Below are 22,620 nucleotides of genomic sequence, written 5' to 3'. Positions count from 1 at the left end.
CAATGCTAGCTGCAGTGTTGAAACATTTACCCATAGAGCTTCTCTGCATTATCCTGTCCTCTCTTGCATTTGTATTTTGAGAGCAACCAGCCTTCTTGAGGTATATGAATGAGTTTGTGATGCAAAGATGCAATATTCTAGAAATCACAGACTTGGAAAGACCAACTTCTGTTGCTTTGGCTGATTGGATAACCCCTTTGGCCTTCATCTGGACAATCTGCTTACAGCGGATTTCAATCACTTTGGAACGGTACACCATTTTGCTAAGTCAGTGAAAACTGGAATGTTTGGCTGGCAGTTAAATAGGGTTTGTCAGATAATTAAAGGGGTATTCTCGTCTGGGCATTCACATTCAGTTTCATTATTCTGCCATATATAAATATTTCTTCAATTAGATGTTATGTAAAAAAATGTTCCCATGTGAAGATAATTTCTCATAAAAGTAGTCATATGGTCCCTTAGAAACAAGACTGTGTCCCTGGATATGGCCACCTCTGCTGGAGGGATTGCACAAAGAAACAAAAAGTTTTTGTATATGAAATGCCCGGGAGTTACTGCATATCCTACAGCCGTCCTGTAGTAATGAACGCTGAAGCTAGGTGGTCGGGCAGGACTCAATAGCGCATGTCTGGCTATTGCTGCCAAAGTGTGAGGTGGTCGTAATCTCGTTTCTAAGGGACAACATTGCTACATTTATGAGAAAATATCTTCACACAGGAACATTTTTTAAATAACATCCAATTGAAGAAATGTTCATATTTGGCAGATTAATGAAACTGAATGTGAATGGCCAGATGAAAATATCCCTTTAAGTAAATTTGCAACAGGTGCCAGATTAACACCAATAACTTGTAGGTATCTGAAAGTGTTCTCTAATTTTGATCCGTGGTATATTGGTATCTCAGGGTATATTGAACCAAGACAAAGAATAAGGAAGTAATATGTTACCTCTAAGAATTCTTAATTATTATTAATTGCATAGATTATTAAGTAGTGACCCAGAGTGGCACTAGAAATGTTTAGCATACCTAGAAGCCTGATTTACAACTTGCACAGTGTCATATCACTATATTGAAAAGTAATGCAAATGTGCAAAAATTACCACTGGAGACCAATAGAACAGATCAATTCAAGCAGTACAGTAAAGACCATAAAGTTGCAAACCCGGACATCCCAAAGTCTCAGCTCGGGGACTAAAACACTAGTTAGTTAGCCAGTTCCATTGTCAACCTGCCAAACCTGTGGATCAGTCCTTCAGCTATAAGTCAAAAGTTCTATGTGAAATTTTTACTGTTTTACTAATTAAAGATCTTGGGTTTCTTATACAGTAGTCTTGTACTTATCCTCATTCGACCTACCTAAAAACATTCTTTGTTCAGCCTCAGCTGAAGAGTTATGGCAGGTCTGAGCCGCTTGTGGGCTGTGTCCCAGTGACATGACAGTCGGGACTCCTGCACTTTATCTTCAGTGAAATAATACAAAAGAAAAAGTGTTTTTGTGATGCACACTATCCCCTATAGGAGCTGCCAAACAGTCACAGATGGATCCCACATCTAGCAATTAGTAAAAATAAAACAGTCTGACCGGAGCTCCTTGTGTGACCTTTTATATATCCTTTGATAAATCGACGATTTCACTCTTTTCCCAACTATGTTCCAAATTCTTCAGTACACTTCCACACAAACGGTATCTGGATGGGAATAGATCTCTATTCAGACAGTTTTAAGCAGCGTTTTCTTGCATCCTGTAGCCAAATAGTGTACAGCTACTATAGAAGAGATTAAGCAGCAGATAGGGTAGTATGTTCAAATACAGACGGTCCCCTACTTAAGAACACTCGACTTACATACGACCCCTAGTTACAAACGGACCTCTGGATATTGGTAATTTATTGTACTTTAGTCCCAGGCTACAGTGATCAGCTGAAACAGTTATCAAATGTGTCTGTAATGAAGCTTTATTGTTAATTTTGATTGTTATGACAACCCAACATTTTTAAAATCCAATTGTCACAGAGATCAAAAAAGTTCTGTCTGGGATTACAATGATAAAATATACAGTTCCAACTTACATACAAACTCAACTTAAGAACAAAACCTAGAGACCCTATCTTGTAAGTAACCCGGGGACTGCCTGTATATGGAATTTATTTTCTTAAAACAAACTCACAAAATAGATTAAAATCATGCGCATATAAAATCCACCATGTGGACGCTAGACTCGCTGGGCGAACTAGCGAGTCTGGCGTACACATGGTGGATTTTATATGCGCATGATTTTATTCTATTTTGTGAGTATGTTTTAATAAAATAAACTCCATATATTTGAACATACTACCCTATCTGCTGCTTAATCTCTTCTATAGTAGCTGTACACTATTTGGCTACAGGATGCAAGAAAACGCAGCTTAAAACCGTCTGAATAGCGATCTATTCCCATCCAAATACCGTTTGTGTGGAAGTGTACTGAAGAATTTGGAACATAGTTGGGAAAAGAGTGAAATCGTCGATTTATCAAAGGATATATAAAAGGACACACAAGGAGCTCCGGTCAGACTGTTTTAAAGAATACAAAAGATGGCAAAGAATGGTCACTTTATTAGAATTCATCACAGTTGGAGCTTTAGACAAATGGCTTGCCCATGACCTTAAAGTCCAGTTTTCTTTGGCTCATTTTTAGGGTTAGTGAAGAATGTCAACAATTACTCTAAAAAAAGGCAATGCAGCTGAATAAAACAATGGTGCCCCAGCTAACATGTCTAAACATAATACTGATTGTTCTGTAGCACAGATGAGCTATAAGAATGAAGCAGTGCTATGTGCATAAGCAGTGCTAAATAGTGAATACTAATGGCTTTCCTGTTTTTCTTCTTAGGCTGTCATAGTACAGTACATGCTGTATTCTTCCAAGGAATATATTATTTGTGTTTGATTTCTTTTTTATACTTTTCTGTTTTAGGTTTCCTGGACAATAGAAGATAATCATGCAAACAGCTGTTTTCCCATTTTATACCCTATGGAGAACTCCATTCCTATTTGACACCATAATCGTTCAGATTATAATAATATGTCTGGTTACTGCTGCCACATTTATCATCATATTGCCTGGGATCCGAGGAAAACTGGTGAGAATATTAATTTCATAGAAAGGTCTTTACAATAAAACATTATGTATTGTGTTCTGTATATTATAAAGCCCTATCTCAAAGTTTTGCATGTTATGGAATATATGACATAATAAACTCCAACCCATCAGATACTACATTCAGGATATGTTGACACGCAGCATTTGTAATGCATATTATCTGCATTTGGAAACAATTGTTCATACGTGGTGTTTGAAGATAGAAAGACTTTGACAAGAAATTAATTCCTTTAACCCCTTAACGCTGAAGCCACTTTTCACCTTCCTGACATGGCCCATTCTTTCAAATCTGCCCTGTGTCACTATAAATGGTTATAACTTCGAAACGCTTTAACATATACAAGTGATTTTAAAATTGTTTTCTCGTGACGCTTTGTACTTCATGTTAGTTGAAAAATTTTGGTGTTTTGTTTTGCATTTATTTATGAGAAAATCAGATGTTTGGTGAAAATTTGGAAAAATTCTTGATTTTCGAACTTCAAAATGTTCTACTTTTTCCATACATAGTAATAACTGCAAAAAAATGTAATAACTAACATTCACTAAATGTCTAATTTATGTGGACATGGTTTTTTAGGCATCCTCTTATTTTTGTAGGATGTTATGGGCCTTTGAACGTTAGGTGCGATTTTTCACATTTTCATAAAAAACGCAAAATCCTGCTATTGAGGGACCTGCTCAGGTTTTAAATCACTTTGAGAGGCCTAAATAAAAGTAAAACCCCATAAATTACCCCATTATAGAAACTACACCCCTCAACGTACGTAAAACAACTTTTATGAAGTTTATTAACCCTTTTATTATTTTACAGGGGTTAAAACAAAATCGCATACAATTTTGAAAGTAAATTTTTTTGCCTAAATTAATGTGTTTTTAAAAAAATTAACAAATTCTCAGTGGATAAAATAGCAAAACGCTCCACAAAATTTGATACCCAATCCCTCCCGCGTATAACAATACCCCAAATGTGGTGGTAACCTGCTGTATGGGCACACACCAGGGCATCGAAGGGGAGCTGCGCCATTCAGAGCAGATTATGCATTGTCACTTTTTATTGGCTATACAATCTTTATTTTTTTGGCAATTTGGACATATAAGGGCTTATTTTTTGCGACATGAGATGCACTTTACAAATAATTCATTTTCGTGGGTCATTAGCTTATTGATGAGATTTTATTAACTCTTGAATGTATGGGTGAAAAGAAAATTGTCAATTTTGGTTTACTTTTTTTTCGTATTTTTTGGGGGTCGTACACCGTACACTAAAAATACTATATTATCTTTATTCTATAGGTCACTACGATTACGGTGATACCTCATTTATACAGTTTTTCATTTATTTTTACAATTTTACTGGATAAAAACTAATATAGAGGAAATCTCATTTGTTTTTGCATCGCCATCTTTTCGGAGACGTAACTTTAATAGTTTTTGGTTGACAGAGCTAGTTTTGGGCTTATTCTTTACGAGTTGAGTTGTTCTTTTTAGTGGTATCATTTTGGCGCACATAACTTTTTTTGATCACTTTTTAGAACATTTTTGTGTAGAGATTTTATGAAAAATTTACATTTTTGGCGTGTTTTACGGGTTTTGTTTTTACGGCGTTCACCTAGCGGGTCCAATAATGTTTCTGAGTTATTGTACGGATTGTTACGGACGCGGCGATACCAAATATGTGGGGGTTTTTGGCGATTTTGTGGTTTTTTCACTTTATTGCATGTGTATAGGGAATATTTGTGTTTAGGGGACTTTAACTTTATTTAATTAATTCTTTTTATTAAAAAATGATTTTATGTAGTGTTTTTAACTTTTTTTATTAACTTTTACAGGTTAGCTTGAACAAGTGATCCACTGATCACTTGTTCAAGCTCTTCTTCACATTACACAGTGTAATACAGATGTATTACACTGTGTAATGTAACACACTGAGCATGCTGCGCATGCTCAGTGTGTTACAGCCGGGTCCTGCCAGAAGGCACGGACCCAGCTCACAGAAGAGGATCGCGCAGCCCCGGGCACCGGCAGTCCCGTGGCTGCGATCGGAGCAGCGGACCCCCCCGGTAAGCGCTGCGGGGGGGTCCGATTCTTCTCAAATGCCCCCTGTCAGGGGTTAACACCCGCGATCGGAGAAATCTCCGATCGCGGGTGTTAGAGGCGGGTGTCGGCTATAATACATAGCCGACACCCGCAGCTTCTGGCGCGGGCTCCGTTCTGGAGCCGGCGCCAGAAGCATGACGTACTATTACCGCATTTTGCGGGAACGCACCTCCCGCCATGCAGTAATAGTACGTCAAATGTCGGGAAGGGGTTAAAGGAAATCTACCACCAAGATAAAGGATTGTGAACCAAGTACACTGACATTCTGTTGTGTGCCCTCTCTGGCAGGACCTGCTCTTCTTTTAGCTTTTTATGCCCGTGTTTTTAAGAAAAAAGGCTTTTAAAGTATGCAAATGAGCCCGTGAGGCTTCCGGCTCCATTAACATCTTTGGAGCATGGATCCCCTCAGGTTCCTTTGCATACTTTTAAAAGTCTTTTTTTGTCAAATCCAGGACATAAGAAGAGCAGATCATGCCAGAGAGTGCACACACTAGTATATCAGTGTGTTTGGTTCACAATCCTTCATTCCGGTGCTAGATTTCCTTTAATAAATTCTCCATAAGGAAATGTGTCTTATGCCAAACAGTTTTGATATATATTAGCTGTTTGTCTCAAAATCCAGTAAAAGGCTGCGTATGCACACAGTCTTATTTGGAAAGTCATATTTTCTCAAGCTATTTACAAATAACCACAAATTTAACCCCTTAACAACTTGGGCATTTTGCACATTCTTGACACGCCTTCAATTTTTAAACTCTGACATGTGTCACTAAAAGTGGTTAACATATCCAGGTGATTTTGAGATTGTTTTCTGGAGGCACACTGCACTTCATGTAGTTGAAAAAAATTGTATGATATGTCTTGCATTTGTTTATGAAAAAAAATGATATTTGGCAAAAATTGAAAAAATTTTGATTCATAAGGATGTTAGAGAAGTTGATTTTTTGTTCAACGATAAATGTAAATTCTTGTTCATGGAAAAATAAGACATCCCCTGAAAATAAGACCTAGTGACAAAATTTAATATAAGACACTGTCTTATTTTTGGGGAAACAGGGTAGTAATTGAATCAAAATGGAGGTGAAATTTAGATTGGTCAAATTATTTTTCCAACAGATAAAAAGAGAAAACCCACCTTACAATTTGTTATACAATTTCTCCCGAGTACAGAGACCCCCGACATGTGGCCTTACTTTATGGGCGCACTGTGAGATGCAGAAGGGAAGGAGTACCCTGCAGCTGCCAGGATTTTAGTTTCCTCATTGGCCCCTTTTGCAGGCTATAAAATGTAAACTTTTTCGTTATTGGGGCCATGTGATGGCTGAGCTACCTAGTACTACACAGCTTCTGGCATCGGCTCTCAAGCGAAGCCGGCGCCAGAAGCTGTGGGCGTCACCTGTCAGCTGACACCCATGATAGGAGACGACTTCTATCGCAGGTGTAAACCCTTTACATGCCAAGGTTTGTAAAGGGACTCAGCAAGTTTCCGTTGGGGAGCGCATCCAATCTTTCCTGTGGCAGTCCCATGGTCTGACAAGTGCCTGGGGCTATTTATGGATAACGCCAGGAAGATTTGACCAGAAACGGCGCCCATCGATAATAGGTAATGTGGATGGTATGGAAGGGGTCCACACGGTTATTTTGCTACTTAAAACGTATTTTATTAATTTGATTGATGCATTGCGGAGGTGGACTCCCTCCTTCGTCAGATCTAAGAACATAGTATAAAACTTCATATACTCAAGGGTATTATTACAGTGGAACACAAGATTTAAAACATAGTTGGCAAACATAGAAATAAATGCTTCTTTTAGACAATATATCAGTAGTGATTATTATGTATAATCTTATTATTAATTCATACGAGTGCGCTGCACACCTGGACCCACCTCCAAGCTGTTACTAACTGAGCATGCTCAGGTAGTTACATAACACACTGTATTACAATTGTAATGCATTGTGTAAGGGTTGAACAAAAGACCATATTAACCCTTTTTCAAGCCCAAGTCTGAAAAAATAGTCAAAAACAGTTAAAAAAACTTTGATAATAAAATATTTAAAAAAAGAAAGAAAAACACAAAAAAAACCTACATAAGCCCCCAATGTGTACAATAAATCTAAAGTTATATTAAACCCACACAGTGAATGCCATAAATATAAAATTACCCTCACAAAAAATGTTTTAAAAAAAATCAAACGTTCCCAAAAATGATACCACTAAATAGAACAATTCTATTAAAAAAATAAACCCTTAAACAGCTCTGTCAACAAAAAATACAGAAGTTATGCCACAAAAAATAAATGTGATTTTCTCCTTTTATTGTTTTTGTTCATGAAAATTGGGCAAAGATAAGAAAAACTATATAAATGAGGTAATAGAATAAAAATAACATATTACAATGCTAAATATCCAAACAAATATTGATTTGGTTTGTGTACACCATGAAATAGTTAATAAAATCTCATAAATAAGCTATACAGCCCCCACAGCTACTCTCATCCTGCATAAAATAAGCTCTCATATTTTTGCATTACCAAAGAAAATAAAAATGTTGTAGCCTGTACAATGTGATAATACATATCTACTCTGGATGTCACTGTTTTCATTCCATGCCTGGCAGTGCACCGATACAGCAAATTGCCAGCACTTATGGGGTATTGTTACACTTGTGAAAAATTGGTTGGCCCTCAAAACGTGAGACTTGGCAATTTTCACTAAAATGAGAAATATCACACCTAAAGTTCTGATAACATCCTATAAAAAGGAGAGGACATATAAAAAAACCTCCCAATGTAAAGCAGACATTTCGGAAATGTAAGTTATCAGGCTATTTGGGTAGTATTTCTATCTGCCTCGAAAGCCGAACATTTCAAACTTTAAAAATTGAGAATTTTCAGAATTTTTGCCAAATTATCGTTTCAGAAAGAAACCCTAAAGGTAATCGGCTAACATGAATTACATTGTGTCTCAAAATCATCTGGATATGTTAAAGCATTACAAAGTAATTCTAAAAATCGGGCCTGGTTATGAAGATGAAAACTAGCTTTGGAGGCAAGGGGTTAAGCTTTTAAAAATTGTACACAGTGTGTGTACACAAAAAATTCAATTGTTTCATCCTTGATATAATATGCAGTCTGTATATTCATGCTTGTAGGTATTGTCTTGTTTTTTTTATTGTAGGCTCTTTGTGTTATATTTTTTCCTTTAATATAGTTTTGGGGATATTATTTTTATATTTGTATGGCTACTTTCATATGTAAATATTGAGATAATTATTTTCCAGGAATTATGGTGATTTGAATTTAACTATTTTTCCTTAACTCTTGATAAGAGGACTTTAATTTGTTATCACTATATCAACTATACTCTAGAACAGTGGTGGCGAACCTATGGCACGGGTGCCAGAGGTGGCACTCAGAGCCATTTCTGTGGGCACTCGGGCCATCACCCAAGGTCAGAATATGGATCAAATCCACCAAATCTTGCAGTCCCAGGAAACTTAAGAAATGCTGCTCTCAGCGCTATTTTACAGCGACATTAGATTGGCTGTTTAGAACTGCGGGAAAACTTAGAACTGTTGAAAGAACTGCAATGTCTTTGGAGGTCATCCTGCTTGACCAATTATTCTTCATCTACAGAGAGGAAAGGCCAATACAAATGAAAGATGTGGAAGAACAGGTAGCAATAAGTTACTACTTAAAATTCCAAGTTGGCACTTCACGGTAAAACTTGGATTTTGGCTGTAGTTTGGGCACTCGGTCTTGAAAAGGTTCGCCATCACTGCTCTAGAATAAAGTACAACAGTATCACAGTCTGAAAAAATTATTGTACCATAACCCAACAGAATAATAATGCAGTAACCAGAACCAGTGGGAGCTGCATTCTGTCAGCCAGCCAATAGTCAGCCATCCACCATTTGCCAGCCCATCATTTTTTATACGGATACGGTGGCATACATTGAAATACGGTTGTAATGCGTCCCGTATTTACGGCCAGAATACAGCTGTATATGCAGAACATAAAAGACCACTTGGTCGTGTGCATACATTATCTCACTTTTAAATAATTTATATATATGTTCCCTACTGTGTGATAGCTATTACCTTATTATCTCTAATCTGGGAGGATTAAAAAATCTTTCTAAAAATATAAAAGTTGTTATATAATCAATGAAAATCAAAGAGACATATTGTGACATATCATTTTCTATTTCCAGAGAACGTTCTGGTTGGTGAGGATGCTTACCAGCCTGTATATCGGTGCTGTCATAATAGGTAAGTGTTTTAGATATAAGAATTTGCTGACATAAAGTGACAATAAATAGACTGAACTTTACTTCATTGTTTATTGTAATGTGTCTCTCTATACCTACATCTTTTGACAGCTGATTTCTAGTAGCTTGGTTGTAGTTAAATACCCTTACTGCTATAGACTATGTACAACATGTAACATTATAAATAATATAATATTAAAAATGATCAAACATAATAGTTTAGAAATAGTACACATAATAATTTTAATAATAATAAATAGACTCTGGATATATTTTTATTAATAATATTTCTGGCAGACATTACAAGTAGCTGTCTAGCCTCAGTGGGGGTAATTTCTCCAACAATGTGCTATGCACCAGATATACCGGCGGTTGGATAAATTCTAAGCCAGGCCCTGTCCATCGGAGAACACAGACAGGAAGCTATAGTATATTTGCTGTGTTCCCCAACCCTATATTCACAATATCCTAACTGTGCAACAGGATTTGGACTTCTTCAAGCTTTGAACACCAAAAAAATAGTGTACAGGGTATTACATAGTTTGACACTTCAGAATTACACATCTGCTTAAAGGAATGTACAAACCCATGGGTTAAGGGAAACAAGTCTGATTGCAGGGGTGAAAGCTGCTGGGAGTCTTTGGTCATGTAAAGAAATCAGGGCATGTAGGTAAAGTATAATAATGAACACCAATACAAGTAATAGGGAGCATGGACACAATGTACTCTCACCGGACCAAACTGATTTTTTCCAAAATCAAATAACACCACAAAAAAAGAGGCAACAAAAAACAAAATGTAGAAAACATAAAATAACACTTTATTAAATCAATTAAAACTAATCCATTTAAATGACAACATACACAGAAAAGGTCCACCAATAGCCAAAATAGCCCGGAATAACAGAGGATAAGGGACACATATACAGATATGTACAGACCGAATATGGATACAACATGACAAGTATTTTGCCTTGCTTGTCAGGGGTATTGCTGGGGTAAATTTCTGACAAGGCGACCATTTTTGGTCTGTATATGCCTGTGTATGTGTCCCTTGTCCTCTGTTATTCTTCTGGGTGATGTGCAATACTTGTTTGTAAGCAAATATTTTCACTTGTTCTGAGGACTAGACCTTCCATACCTCTATACAGGTTACGTTGATTTATTTGTTATGTATATTTAGCTATTTTGATCATTGGTGGACTTTTCTGTGTATGATGTTTTTTTTAATGGATTTGTTTTATTTGATCTAATAAATGTAATTTTATTCATTTTAAATTTTGGTTTTTGTTTCCTCTTCTTTGTGGTGTTAAAGTATGATAATGATATAGTGCATTATAAAACTTTATAGCCAGTTTAGGTGGCCGTTGGCTCCGCAGAAGATGTAGGCCCTGGGTTTCTTTCCAAATCACCCATATTATAATCCACTATTGAAGGAAAATAAGACACATCTGTAGAATGTATGGCTTTGGGACTTTCTCATTAGCACAGAGAAAAAGAGGACAACGACTTACAGAAATTACCATGTCATTTCCCAAAATAGCCTTGTGATAAGTGAAGCATGGGTGTATGTTAGTACTGTACAATGTCACCCACTTCATAGTTCAGGACATACAGGTAATTTCACAACTGCCATAGGTGGAGTAACGTGCTATCAAGATTTTATGGACTTTTGCAACTATCGGAGGCTGTATTGAGAACATGCTTCTTCTTAAAATTATTTGTAACACTCCTTATAACTGCAGTCCAAAAGTCAGGAAAACTTTGATTCGTCACAAATGCAACGTTTACGGTGATTTGTGTGAACGAATTTCAAATTTTTTTTTCCCCTTTATTAGCAAAATGGCAGCGAGCAACACATGTTACATGGGGATGAGAACTCTGGGAAGAAGAAAGGAACATGGCAGTAGTGTTCCTCACTGTATGGGGGTAGTGTCCCTCACTGTATGGAGGTAGTGTTCTTCACTGTATAGCGGTAGTGTTCCTCAATGTATGGCGGTAGTGTTCCTCAATGTATGGATGTAGTGTTCCTCAATGTATGGCTGTATTCTTCACTGTATGGCGATAGTGTTCCTCACTGTATGGTGGTAGTATTCCTCACTGTATGGGGGTAGTATTCCTCAATGTAAGGGGGTAGTGTCTCACACTGTATGGCGGTAGTGTTCCTCACTGTATGGAGGTAGTGTTCCTCACTGTATGGAGGTAGTGTTCATCACTGTATGGCTGTATTCTTCACTGTATGGCGGTAATGTTCCTCACTGTAAGGCCTTATTGTTCTTCGCTGTATGGTCGTAGTGTTCCTCACTGTATGGGGGTAGTGTCCCTCACTGTATGGTGGTAGTGTTCTTCAATGTATGGCTGTATTCTTCACTGCATGGCGATAGTGTTCCTCACTGTATGGTGGTAGTATTCCTCACTGTATGGGGGTAGTATTCCTCAATGTAAGGGGGTAGTGCTCCTCACTGTATGGCGGTAGTATTCCTCACTGTATGGCTTTATTCTACACTGTATATAGGTAGTGTCCCTCACTGTATGGCGGTAGTGTTCCTCACTGTATGGAGGTAGTGTTCATCACTGTTTGGCTGTATTCTTCACTGTATGGCGGTAGTGTTCCTCACTGTAAGGCCGTATTGTTCCTCGCTGTATGGTCGTAGTGTTCTTCACTGTATGGGGGTAGTGTCCCTCAATGTATGGTGGTAGTGTCTCTTACTGTATGGCAGTAGTGTTCCTCACTGTATGGCTGTATTCTTCACTGTATGGAGGAAGTATTCCTCACTGTATGGGGGTAGTGTCCCTCACTGTATGGCCGTATTCTTCCTCCCTGTATGGGAGTAGTGTTCCTCACTGTATGGGTAGTGTTCCTCACTGCAAGGCTGTATTCTTCATTGTGTACTGGTAGTGTCCCTCACTGTATGGTGGTTGTGTTCCTCACTGTATGGCGGTTGTGTTCCACACTGTATGGGGGTAGTGTCCCTCACTGTATGGTGGTAGTGTTCCTCACTGTATGGGGGTAGTGTCTCTCACTGTATGGCGGTAGTGTTCCTCACTGTATGGCGGTAGTGCTCCTCACTGTATGGCGGCAGTGTTCCTCACTGTATGGCGGTAATATTCGTCACTGTATGGGGGTAGTGTTCCTCACTGTATGGGGGCAGTGGTCCTCACTGTATGGGGGTAGTGTCCCTCAGTGTATGGAGGTAGTGTTCCTCACTGTATGGCGGTAGTGTCCCTCACTGTGTGGGGGTAGTGTTCCTCACTGTATGGCGGTAGTGTCCCTCACTGTGTGGCGGTAGTGTCCCTCACTGTATGACGGTAGTGTTCCTCACTGTATGGTGGTTGTGTTCCTCACTGTATGGCGGTAGTGTTCCTCACTGTATGGGGCTAGTGCCCCTCAATGTATGGCGGTAGTGTCCCTCACTGTATTACGGTAGTGTTCGTCACTGTGTGGGGGTAGTATTCCTCACTGTATAATGGTAGTGTTCCTCACCCTATGTTGGTAGTGTTCCTTACTATATGGCAGTAGGCCTCAGCTGTGCAGCTGTGTGGGTGGTGTCATTTATGATTTTTACTGTTTATTTATTTGTATATCAGTTATAGGGAAAGGGGGGGTGATTAGAATTTTTAGGTTTTTTTATTATAATTTTTGTTAACTTTTTTTTATTTTTATTATTACTAATTTTCAGACGCCCTAGGGTACTTTAACCCTAAGTTGTCTGATCAATCCTATCGTATAAAGCCATACTATAGTATGGCAGTATATGGGGATTTCCTTCCTCATTCATTACAATGTGCTGATATTGTAATGAAGGGATTAAACTGAGGGACTTCGGAAGACCCAAGGTTGTCATGGCAATGGATCGCTGCTCCCCAATGATGTCACGGGGAGAGACGACCCTCGGCAAGGTGGCGGCACACATGACACCCGGCGACGGATCGCTGCTCCCCGATGACGTCACGGGGAACAACGATCATCAGCAAGATGGTGGTGCTCATAGCACCGACTGCTGGTGTTACCGGTAAGCCTTTGCTGCAATATGCAGCAAAGACTTACCAGCTATGGAGAGGGCTCAGCCCATGAGCCCTCTCCATGCACCAGCCATGCGACGTATAGTTCGGTCACATGCCGTGATTGATTATGAATCGATTCGGTTCATTGAACCGGGTCGAATTGAATTAAGATAAATTCGTCCATCTTTAGTTATATACAATATGCAAGCTTATCAAATTTTCCAAGGTTCTCATTATACATTTTTTAATAGGGTAACTTATTAAAGGGATTGTACAGGATTTGAAATAGATGTTTGCTATCTACCAGTCAAAAGTGTTGAATGTCGACAATAGGCTTGGGCTAAGATGTTCCATTCTCTTGTAGTTTTATTTAAAATAATATGGATAAAATTGGAATTTAAAACAAAGAATACTTCAAACTACTGATGTTATGTTTTACCTATTGACTGGTCTACTTTAATGTTATTTACAGCTGTTAATTTTACGCGTGATTGGGAAGTTGGAACTATAAACACGACTACAGTTTACAAATCATTCAGCAATTCCATGGTGAATGCCAGTATTGGATTGTGGATTGGCTTACGGGGTGTAAACATAACCCTAGCAGGTAATTGTTTTCTTTTAATTCATGTCTACGCAAGAGGTGTATATATTCCCATGTTAATTTATATTACACTACTCCATTCCCTTCTATGGGATTGATAGAAAAAGGCAAGTACAGTTTCTATAACACTTAAAAAAGGAGTTGTGGTCACACAGGAGCACTACTGCATTATTCACACAGTGGGGAAATATATTCTCATTATTGTTGGGGATTAGAGATGAGCGAGCACTAAAATGCTTGAGTGCTTGTTATTCGGGTCAAACTTTTTCTGATGCTCGAGTGCTCGTTTTGAATAACGAACCCCATTGAAGTCAATGGGAGACACGAGCATTTTTCAAGGGGACCAAGGCTCTGCACAGGGAGACAGGGAGACAACGTGTGGTGGCAGCTATGACAATGTGTGGAGGCTGCTATGGAGATAATGTGTAGAGGCAGCTATGGAGACAATTAAATTTGGGTAGTGGCTGTATGTGGCAGTCCAAAAAAGTTTTCAAAACAAAGGACCTGGTAGGTGGCCTTCCATAAAAATTAAATACATAGAGTACCTGTATGTGGCACTCCCAAAACATTTGCAATACTGAGGACCGCGAATGTGGCCCTCCATAAAAATGTAATACATACAGTACTATAGCTAGAGCCAGTTGGCCCTGGCAAAAAATAGCCAGTTGCCTCTGCTTTAGTGTACAAAGAGGAGGAGAAGGAGGAGAATGAGGTGGAGGAGGAGCGCATACATGAGAATTATTCAGGTTGAGCTGCTTTCACCTGGTGGGGAATGGAAATCATGAGAAATCCATGCTTGATTCATCTTGAAAAGCGTTGGCCTGTCAGCGCTGTCAGTCGACAGGCGTGTACGCTTATCGTGATGATGCCACCAGCTGCACTGAAAACCTGCTCTGACTACACGCTAGTGACAGGGCAGGCAAGAACCTCTAAGGTGTACAGCGCCAGTTGGGGCCAGATGTCCAGCTTTGAAACCCAGTAGTTCTAGGGAGCTGTCTGATCATTTAGGATGATGGTATGGTCAGCTACATACTCCCTCACCATCTTTCTGTAAAGATCACCCCTACTCTGCTGAGACTGGGGACAGGTAACAGTGTCTTGCTGGGGTGACATAAAACTGGCGAAGGCCTTGTAAAGCGTATCCCTGCCAGTGCTGGACAAGCTACCTGCTCGCCTACTCTCCCTCGCTACTTGTCCCGCAGAAGTACGCCCTCTGCCGCTACCGTTGTCAGATGGGAAAGATGTTTTAGCTTGTGCACCAGGGCCTGCTGGTATTCATGCACTCTCACACTCCTTTCCTGTACAGGGATGAGAGTGGAAAGATTTTGCTTGTATCGTGGGTCCATGAGAGTGAATACCAATCGGTGCTGGAAAAAATTATTCGAACGGGAGGGTCACGGGATAGGCAGCCTAGCATGAAATCTGCCATATGCGTCCCAACGCCCAAGAATTCACTCCCCTCACTGGCCTGACTCTCCATTTCCTCCTCCTCCTCCAACTCCTCTTCTTCTGCCCATACACGCTGAACGTTTAATAAGGACGGACGTACAGTACGCTTCACCAGCAGAGAGAATGTGGATTGGGATTTCTGGAGACTAGCTTGCTAAACAGTAGCAGGCACAACCGTTCAACTACAGTAGACAAAATTTGATTGTTATAACGGAGATTTCCCACCCCAAAAAAAAATTAAGAGAAAATATTTTTTTTTTGTGCCTAATTCAATCAAACCCCAATAAATTGTCCCACTTAGCTGTTTGGATATGGATATGTGTGTCACTAAGAGCCAAAAATAACGTTCGCAAGTCTCCCTGCAAATTCGTCACAACATGGTAGCAGCTGCACTACTAGTGGCAGCAAGCCCAGCCACAAGCAAATAAAAATTAATAAAATAACGCTATTGTAGCTCTAACAAGGGCTGTTGGGTTCTTGTAGAATCACTCCTGCCTAACACTAATCTGATAGAGCACCCTAACGCTATCCCTGACCAGCAGCAGCTCTATCCCTAATGGCATCCAGGCAGAGAATGATCCGAGCACCGCGGGCAGAGGCTAGTATATTCCAGGGTCACCTGATCAGGCCAGCCAACCACTGCTATCGACATGTGAGTGTACCACGTGATGCTGGGTGTACTTCAGAGTCTCCTGGCTTGCGTTTGGCTCTGTTTCTGGCCGCCAAAAATTGTGAGTACGCTAATGCTCGAAGGAGCATCAAGCTCGGACGAGTATGTTCGCTCATCTCTATTGGGGATCCCACTGGTAGGAGCCAATGTTATTAGATGGCTACGTTGTAATTTACTGTGGTGTACTTTAACAAATCCAGCATAATCATAATATAAGGCAGTTCTGAGGTTACGAGCAAGACATATTCTGTAGGTCTGTTTTTAAGTTGAATTTGTATATACTTTAAGTCGGAACAGGTATATTTTGTAAGTATAACTCCAGATTGTCAAAATGTTGGGTTGCCCCCCTCAGTAAACACAGCCTATCTCCCCTTCAGTATATACAGCCTGCCCCACCCCCAAAGTATACACAGCTATCCCCTGGATACACAGCCTCTCCCTCCTGTATATACAGCCTGTCCCCCAGTATACACAGCCTGCCCCTCTCAGTATAAACAGCCTGCCCCCTAAGTTTATACAGCCGGCCCTAAGTATACACAGCCTGCCCCCCCCCCCCCAAGTATCCACAGCCTGCCCCCGGAGTATACACAGCCAGCCCCCCTCAGTATACACAGCCTACCCCCCCCCCCCAGTATACACAGCCAGCCCCCTTCCCCTAGTACAAGTATATGCAGCTGACACCCATAAAAAAAACCTTGTACTTACCTCAGCCCCGGCACTTCTTTGAAGCTCCTCTCCCACCATAGGCTCAATGGTGTATAGTGACACAGGCCGGCGGCCTGTGACCTGCAGAGCGTTGCGCACCGGCGAGTCATGCTGTGCTGCTCTATCAATAACGTTGGCGCCTTAAAGGCGCAAAATGTCTTTGATTTTTTCAGGTAGTACAGACTTACCAGCATTTGGCAACTCTGTACTACCAGCCGGGATCCGCCGCTCCCTACAAGAATCCACAATCTGCTGCCTGAGGATAGACTTCACCCCGCCTCGTGGCAGATACAGCCCTGCTTACCTCTGCTATTAGAAAATTTGATAAAAGCAAACATTATACACTTACAGTTAATCATAAACATTAGATATTACAGTGATTAACATCTTATTTCATATCTTCCCAAAAATGAGTCATTTTATCAACAAATAAATACATTGAAAAACTCCCACCCATATACACTTACAAATCCCAAATGCCAAAGAAAATGCACCTCTCAAGAAGGGTCAAATTCTTGTCATCAAGGAGTTTAGCATATTCTGGGGTCAGAATACACTCGATGCTCAAAATATATTCTGTTTAAAACCCTGAGGAATGGAAATTGAACTCGTGTTTGTGTATTTTGTTTTATAGTTGAGACTTTTCTTTCAGCTTTGGTGACATTGTTACAATACATGAAGGAACAAAAAAGAGTATAAAGACATTCATGTGGTAGCTAGCCATGGAAACGACTAACAATAAACTACATCTGGACAGAAACTGAGATGCTATTTTGCCTAATAGAAAGGGACTCAGTAGTTAGATAGAAAGATTATATAGTTAGCAACGTTATATAGCAACTGGTTAGCAATGGACTTGGTAATCAAAGTAAATGAGATGGAAAATAATGTTTTATATATCTCCTTATATTTAGTCCATTTGTAGTAATTGTATTGTATAAGTAGAAAGATGCATCCAAAATGTAAAAGCTTTTGCATTTTCCCTTTGTAGGAAATCCAGTGAACCAGCTAAATGAGACCATCAATTACAATGAAAGGTTTTCTTGGGAGTCAAGGATTCAATATGATATAGATTATCGGGAAGGATTGGAGAGAGGTCTTCCAAGTCCTGTATTATATGTAGCTGAAAAGTTTATCAGTAACAGCCCGTGTAGACTACATCACCAATACTGTCTATCCACATACTACTCCTCAGCAATAATGTGGTAAGAGTTAAGTTACAAATCTACAGTAGTAAACTAGTTATCAAACCAAGCAAAATTGCTAAATTCTGTTTTACAGCTTTATATTATTACACCAAATTGCTTAATAGGTGAAGCTTTAGCAAAGGATATTTTAGTGTGATGAGGAAATTATACACCACATGAGTCAGTCATTTCCCATATTTCCTGAATACCGTAAATACTCGAGTATAAGCCGAGGTACCGAATTTTAATACAAAAATATGGGTAAATCAGCATCTCCCCGGTATATAGCCAGCCCCTGGCTCATAGTATCTAGCCAGTAGCCCTCTTCCCCCAGTATATAGCTATCAGACCATGTCTCCCAATATATAGCCAGCAGCACCCTAATATATAGCCATCCCCTGACCTCTGGTATATAGCCAGCCCCCTAGTTTATATCCAGTGCCTGCCCTCTTGTATATAGCCAGCAGCCCCCTTGTATATAGCCAGTGCCTGTCCCCTCTTATATAGCCGGTAGCCCCCTTTCCCAGTATATAGCCAGCAGCCCACTTGTATATAGCAGTGCCTGCCCACTTGTATATATCCAGTGCCCGCCCCAAGTATATAGCCAGTGCCTTCCCCCAAGTATATAGCCAGTGCATGCCCCCCAGTATATAGCCAGTGCCTGCCCCCTCATATATAGCCAGTTTTTCCCCCCGAGTATATAGTTAACAGCCCCCTGCCCAGCCTAAAAAAAACCTCTGTACTCACTTTACCGAAGCCCCACACGGGGCCATCACATATACCATGATGTCAGCTGCTTGATGATGGCAAGTGGCTGACGTCATGATGGTGTGTGCGGGCCTCGGAGATGAAGCTGAAGACAGACGAGGACCTGCAGGGTCGGCGGAAAGGTGATACAGAGGGTTTTTTTTTCATAGACTAGGGAATAAACCGAGTAGGGTTTTTCAGCACATTATTTTGTGCTGGAAAACTGGACTTATACTTGAGTATTTATGGTACATTTTAAATGTCTATTTATTCATAGAGGAAACAAGTGGTTGACATTTTGGAGGATGTAATTTTAAAAGGGTTTTCCAACTTGTTTTAGAAGAAGGTTTTTTTGATGTAGTTTTTTTTTTAAATAAAATTTTTAAAAAGATATAAATCATTTTATAAAATGATCACTAATAGAGAAAATTTATAAAATGTGTAATTTGTTTCAAAATTCTAAATGTTAAATGGTTCAGATGTAAAGTGTAGTATATTCACAGAAATTGTGCTGCAACAAAAACCTGGATGGCATGTGGCTGTACTAAATGTAGTCCTTTAAAATGACTTGGCCCTTTTTTGTTTTTGTGTTTCCATTTTTCCATGTACAGAGCTAAGTATGTGCTTGTTTTCTGCATAACAAATTTCATATTCATGGTCATGATTCTTAATATCCCATGCCATGTACTGGGAAGTGGTAAAAAAGTTCCAAATGTGGTGAAATTGGAAAAAAAGCATGTGCACCATTTAGTTTTGGGCTTAGTTTTCACAGCATTCAGTGTGCACTCCAAATGACATTTTTGCTTTATTCTTTGGGTCACTGGTATATCAAACTATATCAAACTATATCAAACTATATCAAACTATATAACCAGCTGATCGCTTTTCATTAATATTTTTTATATATGTTGCAAAGTGGCAAAAAGTGGGATTTTGAACATTTGGGCACTATTTTCTGTTGCAGGGCTATTTTCTTTTTTTTAAACCACTAGGATACTTTAACCCAAGGTTGTCTGATTATTCCTACCAGAAAATGCTATAGATTTATAAAAGTGTGCCATTTTTACAAATGTGTAGCAATGACAGGTTCTGGAGTTTTATAAAGACCCCAGGTTATCATGGCAATTGATCAAAGCCAATGGCAGCGTTAACACCTGTGATTGTTGCCAGCACCACAAGAAATTGCAATAATTTATGCCCTTCATGCCATCTTCACAACAAGTGCCCAGCGGTGGAGTGAGCACTTGCACTTGCTATAGCCTGCTCCAATTTAGGCCTGAATGCATGTAATAGCACATTTCTATGCCAGGCAGGATGTGGCATAAAATGGTAAGCAGCCATTTGCTGGATATATCAGAAGGCCTGAGATTCCTGATGAATCCAGAGAAGTATGACCATACACACCTATCTTACAAGATCCAGATAATTTTCTTACTCTTCCATGGTTTTGAAAATGTGACTATTTCCTTTGCTTTTATTATAGGGCTGCATTTTGCTCATGGATTCTCAGCAATGTACTTTTCTGCATGCCATTCCTGGTCTATGGAATTTACATGCTGTTTGTCACTGCAGTGTGTATAATAGTATCACTCGTCTCATTTGCAACCGTCAGACAGGCACCTGAATGCAACATTCACTTTGGCAACACTGTTCTACACACAACGTTTGGACTTTCGTTCTGGCTAAGTTTTGCAACAGGTATCTTCTTTAGTTCTAAATATCTTCAAAATGTTATATCTGAAAGAATGTTAATACTCTACAACGATAATGCAATGTGCCAGATGAACTACTAATAATCAAAGGTTTTTTTACCTACCTTGACCTACTGTTACAACTTTGGTTAGGTTTTTACCGGGGAATGACTTAGGTTGCATTCAAACAAACCTATGAAAACGGCCATATATATGGGTAGCATATGGCCCCATTCATTACTATGGGCAATACGGACATCCATTTACATGGCCGTATTGCCCACCTTTCCGAAGCGAGGTATATAAAAATATAGAGCATATCCTATTTTATCATTTTTTTTTCTGTATACCCCATAGAAGTCTATGGGAACATATAAAATAAGAGTTGCATACGTGGTGCCATATACATGTGTAGTATCCAGAACTAGTGGGAGTCGCATTCTGTCAGCCAATCAATAGTCCGCCATCCATTATTTGCCAGCCCACCGTATTTTATACGGATATGGTATGGATACAATGACATACGTGCACATACATATGAAAATGAAGATGGATTCCTATGGCACGGAAATACAGGACTGGAGAAATCACACATTTGTGTGAATGAAGCCTTACACTGCATGTAACCTGTGCAACTCTAGATGGGGACCAGAGAGGTTCTTTAAAGTATGGCTCGACACGTTGCACTTTTTTTTTTAAAGATGACATAAAAGAGACTCGCTAGTAAATGTCATAGCTCATGGTTTATGAAAGACAAAAACAATTGTAAATTAAGATAAAAGATCCACTTTATGGTTTTTGCACAAAGAACTTCTTTCCTCCGGTATCCACCACACGTAGATTATATGAAGCATGTCATGAATGCATTTAAGCATTTAAGAATGTAAAGAATATTTTTTATCTGTATAAAGAGTAAGGTTTTTACATAGTAACAGAGGGGCTTAATGACTTTTCAATTATGATTTAATGTTACTCATTTTTCTTCTCTTTTTAGGTTTACTTTGCCTCATTATCAGTATCATCCTGTTGACGATACATATGACAAGGCCTAATGTTGTCCGGCGTTTATTCAGCTTTAAAGACAATGATGATTTATGCAATAAAACTCACAAAGAAGAGGACTCATCCACAGAAGACAATAAGACTGACACTGTTAGCCAAATGTTGTGAGAGTCATTTCTATTCTTTGGACATGAATATCTTCCAGTGGCTTCAAATTTAACTTGGAAGAATACATATTTATATGTCCTTTTAAGACATATAAATGCTTGGTAAAAGTTCAAGAACTGAAGTCTGCAGTCCTATGGTGGAGATCCATTCAACCAAAACATAGCAGGTTTTGGAGAAAAGCCCATATCCTGGTTCTGTAACACTACAGTTGAGATGGTAGTCAAGAACTATCTTGCTATATTCACATTGCATCTGAAAATCTATGAAAAAGAGACAACAAACCAGTCTCTAAAGAATCTTGACAATTTATTCTCACCACAACAGGTGCCACGTATTATATAAGAAAGAATTTACTTGATTTTCTAGGACAAGAACTGATACACAAAGACTGTATAACATAAACAGAATCATTTCATTTGGATATTTTTCCACAACCGCTGCTCAAAATTAGCAGTTTTATTTATCTTATTTTTTCTTTTTTTTGCCTTTGTCTATGTTATGCCTGATTCAATAAATCAGACAATAATCCATGAATATTAAAGGGGTTTTTCCAATCTTTATAAATCCGCAAATGGTTCATATGCACTAAGTTTCTACCTAGGGTTGATACTTTTGCAACTGACAAAAAAGAAGGGCATTAGAGGTGCAATGCTGAGGTAAAAAAATACTGTTAATTGCAGTTAGCCCTAGCACGTGCCCCTAGTAGATAGGTAGGCCCAGCATTCCCTGGCTGTTATTATGAGTCATCAGAAACTATTTTATGAAGGAGAAAACAAGGAAATAATTGCTATATCCAGGATTCCCCTGACTCCCAGCTCTTACCCCAAGAAATTAAATACTGAATGTATCCCATCAAGGCCTAATACAGTTGCACAATA

General features: G+C 39.2%; 1 protein-coding gene across 1 annotated transcript in view; it reads left to right on the top strand.

The window, feature by feature from the left end:
- The window catches only part of LOC140127381 (dual oxidase maturation factor 1-like), a 39,478-nt gene extending 17,226 nt beyond the window's left edge, over positions 1-22,252 (top strand). Inside the window, exons 2-7 of the mRNA XM_072148001.1 lie at positions 2,959-3,124; positions 9,459-9,516; positions 13,992-14,126; positions 17,939-18,152; positions 20,365-20,579; positions 21,567-22,252. Of these exons, the coding sequence (XP_072004102.1) occupies positions 2,984-3,124; positions 9,459-9,516; positions 13,992-14,126; positions 17,939-18,152; positions 20,365-20,579; positions 21,567-21,742 (939 nt within the window). The 5' untranslated portion in view covers positions 2,959-2,983 and the 3' untranslated portion in view covers positions 21,743-22,252. The remainder of the gene's footprint in view (positions 1-2,958; positions 3,125-9,458; positions 9,517-13,991; positions 14,127-17,938; positions 18,153-20,364; positions 20,580-21,566) is intronic.
- Positions 22,253-22,620: the final 368 nt, after the last annotated feature.

The sequence above is a fragment of the Engystomops pustulosus genome, chromosome 4, assembly GCF_040894005.1.
Source record: "Engystomops pustulosus chromosome 4, aEngPut4.maternal, whole genome shotgun sequence".
In the NCBI taxonomy this organism is placed as follows: Eukaryota; Metazoa; Chordata; class Amphibia; order Anura; family Leptodactylidae; genus Engystomops; species Engystomops pustulosus.
Note: the sequence above shows the minus strand (reverse complement) of the source record. Positions and strands in the feature narration are given on the sequence as shown.